The sequence below is a fragment of the Hetaerina americana genome, unplaced genomic scaffold (assembly GCF_022747635.1).
Source record: "Hetaerina americana unplaced genomic scaffold, ioHetAmer1.1.p SCAF_13, whole genome shotgun sequence".
Classification (NCBI taxonomy): domain Eukaryota; kingdom Metazoa; phylum Arthropoda; class Insecta; order Odonata; family Calopterygidae; genus Hetaerina; species Hetaerina americana.
This window is the reverse complement of record NW_027286403.1, coordinates 12,276,639-12,285,743: the sequence shown is the minus strand read 5'-3', so window position 1 is coordinate 12,285,743 and position 9,105 is coordinate 12,276,639. Positions and strand designations below refer to the sequence as shown.

Below are 9,105 nucleotides of genomic sequence, written 5' to 3'. Positions count from 1 at the left end.
AAATGAACCCACAGTGTGGCAATTGCTTATGTTCATTATTCTATTATAGTAATAGATTAATGAAGGGAGTAGCCTAAGGTCTGGAGGGCCCGGGTTTGACTCAGTGTGGTACATCTGGGCACCCCAGGTTTACCCAGGCTGTGTGATGTTTTGGGTGCCAAATCTTACAGGGAAGACATAGGTGGTACAGGGAAAGGAACTGGCCCCCCTAACCAGATATGTGAATTTCACAGGCCATGTAGGGCTTAGTGTGAGGTGAGCTCTTCCCTCAACTACTAACATTTGAGTTGATTACCGTAATGGTAGCCTGAAAGGTAGAGCTTTAAGCTACTGACTGGAGAGCTTGCACTTGATTCTAGGTGACTTTGGGCATCTTAGCTTCACAAAACCTGGATGATTTTATGGATGCCAACCATATCTTTTAGGCAAAACACAGGTAACAAGAGGAAAAGAACAGGCCTCTTACTCTCATGTGTGAATATCACTGTAGGGATTAAGCTGAACTCTACCCTCAACTATCAAAAAACATTTGGGTTGAGTTCTGGGGTTTTAATAGAGCAATGCTTCAATAATTTAAACAAATAAAAAAGTACTGATAAGGAATTCTGTTTCCATACAGAAGTACTGCAAGAGTGCCCTTGCATCTATTCACAAAGTTAATGCTGACTAATGAGACAATCATGCACTAATGATGTCTGCCTTAATCACTCAACCATTATTAGATAACAAATAAAAATTATTTTAAATGAACCAAAGGTTATATTTTCTGAAATGAAACACTTTTCAACATTTCATCAATATTTATTTGAAACCACATGTAATGGGAATCAAAATATGCATATTTTTATAAACATTCTGGATTACTTCTGTAGTAAGTAAACATTTTGTTCCACCTGCCTCAACTTGTGTCACTTTTCACATACATATAGTAAACACAATTTATAAACAGTAGAAAAAATTTCTTTTGCCTAAGTAGGTCCATGAGCCTAGGGTGCTAAGTATTTTAATGTTTCCAAATTTTCCGTTTTGGTGAGCATAGTACAGGAGGTTAAATAGAATAATTTGGAAAGGTGGGCTTGTAATAATTGGTAGAAAATACATTTTATATTTCTTTGTTTCTAATGTAATTTTTCCAAATTTGGCCAGTCTGCAAAATGTAAGGTGATGGACAAGTTTCATATGAATCTTAAAGGTTAATCATTGAGGTTTGATTATAAATCTTCAGCCATTTGGTTTCAAATAAAAAAATCATTGAAATCCCATAAAGCATATGCCATTGACTGCATATGAGATTTGAAAGTTGTTGATCACATTCCCCAACAGCTATTGCCAAAAAATAAACAGAACATGTAGGTAATGCCCTTAACAACTCATCTCATATATCTCCATTCCTTTGGTCATTTTTTTCACAGCTGATGCCCCTTGATAGGTACTTCATTAGTCACAATTGACTAGTTTTTGATGCTGTATAAATATTGACATTGCTTTTCAATTCTAGATCTAATTCACAATAAATGTATCATTATAGTACTAAGATTAGTATCTAGATCTCAATCATTTAGCAAAATCTGTGTGCATTACAAATGCCATATTTCATGGCATTTTATAATACAGAAACTGGAGGCAACATATGCCTAGAGCCTTGAGCGCACACAAAGTACATAACACTAACAGACTTTATATTCACATCTAGAAAAGTTCTCTATGGATGTATATAGCACATTTATCTACATTCTTGGATTGGAAATAAAATATTGAAATTTTCTATGGTATACAATGAAGCCTCATTTTAAAATAAAACCTTCTTGAAGGTGATAATACCATTAGATGTTACATTCAAGTACATACTAGTATCTAAACTAATCTCATTCACATTATAATTACATAAATATGAACACAACCTAACTGGGCACTTGCCATAGATAGGAAGCAATCCTTCACCATTAAACGCATTACGTAACAATTTTTTTTAACAACATTGTAATGCATTATATCAAGAGATGGTTTACTGAGTTGACTTGTGACAGTACATTTTAGTAACTTGTATGAGATTTCCAGATGATTTTTTTAAATATTTCATTGGTATCACATGAAGTATATGTATTTAATAACTAACTACTCACATGAAAGGCAATCCCGTGAAAACAGCTGCATACCAGTTTGACAAACACAACACTTTTCACATCTAGACAATAAACTAGCTGGTTCTCAGGCATGATTTTTTTTCCAATAGTTGGAAAATCATATGAGTTGATTACTCTTTTCAAAGTAACTCCAGCATTTACTACTTAGAATTTAGAATAACAGGAACTAGTCCCATGCTTCATTCAGTTCTGATGTCAGAAAATTCATTTTAATGGAAAAAATAACAGTATTTTTGGTTTTAATGCTTAAGGTTGAAGCTTTTTGTTATAACATATCTACAGGCTACTAATTTTTCTAAGATTTCCTAATTGACTCCTATGTCATTGATAAATCAACATAGCTACCAAAATTATTTTAAGGCCTCTGGGTGGAGTGATTGTCTCATAAACTTCATGGATCTGTATGCTCAAGATTTCACCCTGACATAAAATATGGGCATCTATCATTGTTTAAAACTATACAGTTTTTGAATAAGGATTTGCCTTCATTCTATTTTTAGAAACATAAATTTTTAATTTTCAGATATTAAGCTTGGTAGGTGGGTACCTTCTGACTGAATAAAACAGTGGTATTCTTTCACATAAGGTGACAAGCAAATCATTAGTGATTCAAAACTATGTATTTGTGTAGGGAACATTTTATGTGAATTGCTTGATCACACATTGGTAACTGCAAACAACTTCATGAGAGGAAAATGCTACAAACATGTTTATATGTACGTCCACTTACACCCATCTTCAACATACCAACAGTGGATCATTTCCCATAAACAGGGTTTGTATCATTGTTTCATCACATAAAATTTGTATGGGAAGTGCAATTTATTTTTGAGCTTGCATCATATAATTCTAGAAAGACTTTTGCTGAAGCATTGGGTTGCCTTAGAATAGGTACCTGCCCCTTACTCAGAAGAAAGATGAAATGCTGGTAAGGTCTTCCTTGGGATTTTTTTAAAGGATAACTATAATGAAATGAGAATAGCCTTCCATTATAACAGAAAATGTAAAATATATAAGAAGTCTTTCTTTAGTTTCATTTATGTTAACATATTTGTTGCAGGTACCTTGATCAATTAAACAGAGAATATTTCAATTTTACTAGAAGGAAGCAACAGTAGAATAGTTTAAATACCTATGAATTAGAAACATCAGAGTAAAGGAAACATAAAGTAAAGCATCAGAGCATTAACACGCCCTATGATTTGCAGTGAACAATAACTTTTACCCTAGTTTTTGGAAACAACCAACTGCAACCAACTTCTTATATCATTCTTTCACAACATAGCAATCATTAGCAGTAAATAATTTAGATTACTTACACTTTAAAAATAGTAATAAGCCCATTAGACATGGAATATTTGTTTGGTCTAGGCTGGAGCATATTCTACAAAAAATTGATAACACATAGCATAGAGAAATTTGGGAGCAATAACTAATGTTTTTCAACAAATAAACTACATCTGCTTACTAATGGATTTGAAAAGGGAGTGAACCCTATCACAGGCAACAAGCTAACTAATACTGCTGCAGCATTTAGTTTCAGTCATTGATGCTGCAGAAGTGTAACTTCTAATGTGTTTGCAGGTAACCAATTCCATTAATCTGAAAAAAAGAATAAAATATAAGTAAATTAAAATAGACTCACTATTGTCTAACAGAAATGATATGGTAATTGGATTTAACAAAGGCATAACAATAGACACCAATTGAATATTTCCTCTCTTAAACTTTTACTAAGTTTCATACTCGGAATTGAATATTTTATATCCAATTTTATAGCTCAAAAAATGATAACTGCATTTAATTTAGGAACCACATATCCTTTTTCATGCAAATTAAACTTTAAATTTGACTTATAGTCAAGCCACAAAATAAGGTGATTTCTTTCTTGATCTAAAATTCAACTTGTGGCTAGAGAAAGTTAGCCTAGGCTCCCACGAGCACTAATTACAAAGTTTTACTATTCGTTGACATAATTGATAAATATTTTTTCATTCAACTATCAATTAATTTTAGCATGGACAATTATTGATTCATTTTCACAGAAAATTTAAAAACAAAATTTTATTAATTTTCTTGTCTCTCCCTAAGGTAGATTCAAGCCTATAAGAATATAATTTATAGATTGCACTGATAAAAACACTTCAACTTATAATTGAGGCTCCTTATACTCAAAGATATAGACTATTCATGGTACAATAAAAGTTACTGGTGAATTGTTTTCACACCTCATATACTACTAAGTTTTTCTAAAAGTAACACATGGTTCCCAAACTTTAAGTTGATCACCAGTAAATCATGCCAGTAAAATGATACATGCTGCCCTTAATATTAGATATATTATTAACTAATTAAGTATATGGGTGGGTGGAGCACAATGACTTAAGAGACACAATAAACCTATCAGTATCACATGTTACTTGCCATCCTCAGCGGTGGTGGGTTAATATCCTTGCCTGCTAATTCAAAGTTGGTGGGCTCAAATCCCACCTAGGTGGATTTTTCTCTTCCGCCTATGGCTTGGGTATTTGTGATTGTATTCCTAATGTTTGTAATATAAATGTGGTTAAAAGTATTGGAGCATCATATGGCTCTAATTCCAGAGTTAATAAAGATATCATCATTATTATTATAGAGCTAAAAACACGGCAGTGAAAGGGTTAATGAAATATATTAAATTGGCAAGTTTAATTCCCTATGGTATGAATAGAATACTGCACTCAACCAATTTCCTCACAGAGCCCAAGCAAACTTTGAAATATTACTGAAAAATCCACCACCCATAAGAACCGCATGTGTACTCTCAGTGTGGTAAGCTAGTAGTCATGGCTCCAACCCAATCACTTCAGTGATACTAGTCATTAAGTAAAGGTAATGATAACAATATTTAATAAGTACCTGGAATGAAATAGGAAACTTACTGTCATGTCATATTCAATGATATACATCGGTATTTCTAGCTGGTCAGGTGAAATTTTTGTGTACAGATGCTTCACTCCATCCATGTTTTGCACCTTCTGTTTAATAGCAGGGGCCATGAAAGTGGTGAACCACCAGGTCATCATCTGAGCAGAAAGAGTTAATTTCTTTTATAGTACCTTTATACAACATTATGAACACACATTCAACAAGTTAGTTTCACATATTTTATGATTATTGGGATACCCTACCATGAAAATTTCAGGAGTTCATTTATATGATCATTATTGGTATTCTACCATTTAAGAAATTGTTTTGGATGAACACACTATAAAAGGATACGATACATTTTTGCCTCTCCTAACAAAACAAGACTTGGCATGCAGTACTAAAATAAACCTTTCTTCATTTCTGCATTCCTCCTGCCTCCTTTCATTCCATCCAACATACCTATCCTATTCCTGCCTCTTCCTCATCTGCCTAACATTCTAAGCTCTATCACAGATTTCAACATTCAATAGACTACCAAAATACCCTGCATCCATCTTCCCTAATTCCTTTGGATTTCTCTCAACAACCCTCTCTCTTTTCCCAACAGGTCTAGCACATCCTCATTTGTTTTCTTTTCTATCCATTACACAGTTTTCATCCTTTTTAACATCCTCATTCCAAAAGCTTCCAAGCTATGCCTATGCTCTTGCTTCCATGATCATTTTTCTATGCCACACAACATCAAGCTCCAAATCAAAGTTTCAGCAAGCCTTTTTTAATATCCTTATTCAATATCTCTCTGTCAGCAATTCCTTCTTCCTTGTAAACGTTTCTTTGCTGATAAATCGTATGTAATAAGTGCCCGTATTTTATTTTCACCACTTATATTATAATCTCAAATACTTTTATGTATTTTTTTGTTTTTTCCACAAATATTATACCCATAAAAGTAAAAGTAAAGGTTGGCGAATAATTCATAAATGTTTTTCAAATAGCATTTCGTACTGTTGCTGGCAGGATTGCCTTAATTTTAGCAATGTGGCATATGACTACTTTTATTTTTGGTGAAAGGGTCATAAGTAGGTAGCAAAAGTTATTCTACTGAACATTTTAACAAAGAAAACACTTTTCAAAGAAAAATTAAAGCCTCCCCTCTTTAAAGGATATGGATCATCTCTTGAGGGTTCTGCTGTAACCACATTTTTAGGGATACATATTCAAGAGCCTCTATCATGGGAATTCCATGTTGATCAACTATGCACTAAAGTTGCCACTGGATGCTACCTTCTGAGAAAAATTGTCACCCTGGTTCACATGGTTACTGCTCTCTCAGTCTGTTATGAATTTATTCACAGTAGCCTGAAATATGGCATATCATTTCATGCGCCTTTTTAGACTATAAATAGGGCAGTAAGAACCCTAGGAAAATTTCCAACGGCAAGCAGTTTTAGACCTTATTTAAAAAAATTCAACATTCTAACCCTTCCCTGTTTGTATATATTCCATACTATTATCTTTGTGCAGCAAAACAAAGTCATGTTCACTCTGAAAACCAATGCTGATGTACATAGGTATAGCACAAGAGGTTGTAATGACTTTAGATTAACTGCCTACACTCGGCCTTATTTTGCTAAGAACCCTGGATATGCTGGTGTGAAATTCTTGATAGAACTACCAAGAAAATTAAGGGAAATGGTTACTCTTTTGTTTTTTAAGCCTACACTCTATCAATTCCTTTGTGATCATCAATGCTATACAGTTGATGAATTCATGTCCCTTTCTCTAGGTAAATGATTTTCTTCATTAACAACTCTACGAAAATACTCTTGCTACTGCTCCTGACTCCTGTTTTTGGTTTTTACTCTGTACACTAATGGATATTTTTATTTTGAGATATACACTGACTCTGTTATATCCACTCTGTGAAGTCTGCATGGAATTTAAGCAGACAATGTGATGTGTCCTATTATTGTTACAAACATGTCTTATAGGAACCAATAAACATTATTATTATATGAATAGTTGGATACAGAGGTTTCCATTGGGTTTTTAAATTCTGTGGGTCTAAGTTGGAAATAATTTATTAAAATGGGTACATACCTTTGTCCAAAATGTAGGATGCACAATATAAAATGCTTTCAAGTTCTTCTTGTATCTAAAATAAAAAAGCAGGTTTCAGATGTTAGTATAGAGAAATGCAGGCAGAGAAATTTAAATAATATTCATTGTGACTTTGGCAGCTTAGAGTTTAATAATTCAGCATATCTTAAAATATTTTTAAACTATGGTGGTTGTGCTTATCATAAATGTGGCATGGTAATTGGGAGAAAATCTGGAAGTCCTAGATATCATTATATTGTGAAAATTAAATTTTTACATTTGTATATACAAAGAACTCAAAAAGTATTGATCTATCCTAGTGAACATTAATGACAGAAATAAAACAATACAGCTATTCCTGACATTATTTCAAACTGCAGAGGTCTAAAAAAACACCGGTGAAGTATATATGCCATGATTTTTCACTGACATGGGATCTTTTTCAGCATGATGAAAAAAACATATACACTAAGTCTAACAAAAATCTTTTCGGCTGATTTGTAGGTGGAGTGTTTGGGAAAAGATCGCCAGCATTATCATAAAAATGTTAATTTTAAGAAAAATTTAAAATATTCATCATCCTTTGTAAATGATTATTTCACCTCAGATACAGTCTATGCTTTAAAGAGACCATAATTGATGACGCTAAGATAATTAGTGGTGAAGTCACAAGCAAAACCAAAACTTGGGGCACCAATGTTTTGGTACAATAGGAGAAATTAAAAAAAACTTACAAATCACACAAACATTAAAAAAAAACTGTTCCAGGATATTTAATTCAAAGGGTCTCATTCACCAAAAATTTAGTTTCATTGCAGAGTTTGGAAGATGTGGCTTAAAATAAATTAATTTTGACTTTTTAAAAATGAGACAAACACTACTTCTGCAGTATTCAGCCAGAATCTTATGACAGCTTGCCAGAGTATTACTGCAATGAAACATGATTTTACTGTAAAATTGCATGGGATTGAGCATCCAGAAAAGTGACTGTGAAAGTTATACAGATGTTTCTGGAGAAGGTTCATCAATGATCACATCCAAAAGCTAGGGAGACAGAATAAATTGAAGCATAAAAAAATCATGCGCTTTCGCATCAAAAAATGGTTAACTAAAAAACAATTTTTTTGGATGCAACATTTGATCGTAAAAAGTTAATAGATAAATTATTTTTTTTAATTCCAAAATCTGAAACATGGCTTGAACTCACACTCTTGTTCTCCAAAGCCTAACTCACTACTAATAGACCACCCTTGCTTTTGCAATCAAATGAAAGACAGTTAACATTCTTAGCTCACAAAATTCCAGTTAAAAATATTTATTCCCCTCACACTTTGAACCCCAAAGACTGAACTTTATTTGATGGGAAGGTTTATTATTTGCTGCTAATTATTAACATTTTTATGCCTACCACAACTTTGCAGCTATTGTAATCTCTCTGATTAGCTGGCATGGATTTGCATTGGATATGACTGCATTATTATCACAGATAATTCATTTTGATAAATTATATAACCATATTAAATGTTGTCAATATAAAAATTTGCATTGAAGTTTGTCATTGTTTTTGAAAGTGAAAATGTATTTACCTCAAACTTCTCCTACAAAACCCTGCCCTTTAACCATATTTTTGAAAGTACTTGGATACTCTAAGCTAATATTTAATATAATAACTTGAACGTCATTATAATTCGTGGTCATCATGAAATACTCAACCTCTGTGAGAGTTGAATAGTGTTGTCTAAGGAGGGCAAAAGTGGCACCACTCCTTTTTTTAAAAACCTTCGCAAGTGATTGTCTGTAAAGTTATTTTAAGTATTTTGTAAAAGTAATACTTAAAGGGAACTATGTGACAAATTAATGTATACAATATTATTATAATGCATTCTAGAATTAAGAAACCACTTATGATTAATTTTCAGTTCATGTTCTATATGAATTAAATCTGCTTTTG

At 32.7% G+C, this 9,105-nt stretch overlaps 1 protein-coding gene across 1 annotated transcript in view; it reads right to left on the bottom strand.

The window, feature by feature from the left end:
* Positions 1 to 780: 780 nt before the first annotated feature.
* The window catches only part of Gdap2 (ganglioside induced differentiation associated protein 2), a 60,249-nt gene continuing 51,924 nt past the window's right edge, over positions 781 to 9,105 (bottom strand). Inside the window, exons 10-12 of the mRNA XM_071583252.1 lie at positions 7,155 to 7,209; positions 5,066 to 5,209; positions 781 to 3,746 (exon numbers count right to left, since the gene is read on the bottom strand). Coding sequence (XP_071439353.1) covers positions 3,714 to 3,746; positions 5,066 to 5,209; positions 7,155 to 7,209 — 232 coding nt within the window. The 3' untranslated portion in view covers positions 781 to 3,713. The remainder of the gene's footprint in view (positions 3,747 to 5,065; positions 5,210 to 7,154; positions 7,210 to 9,105) is intronic.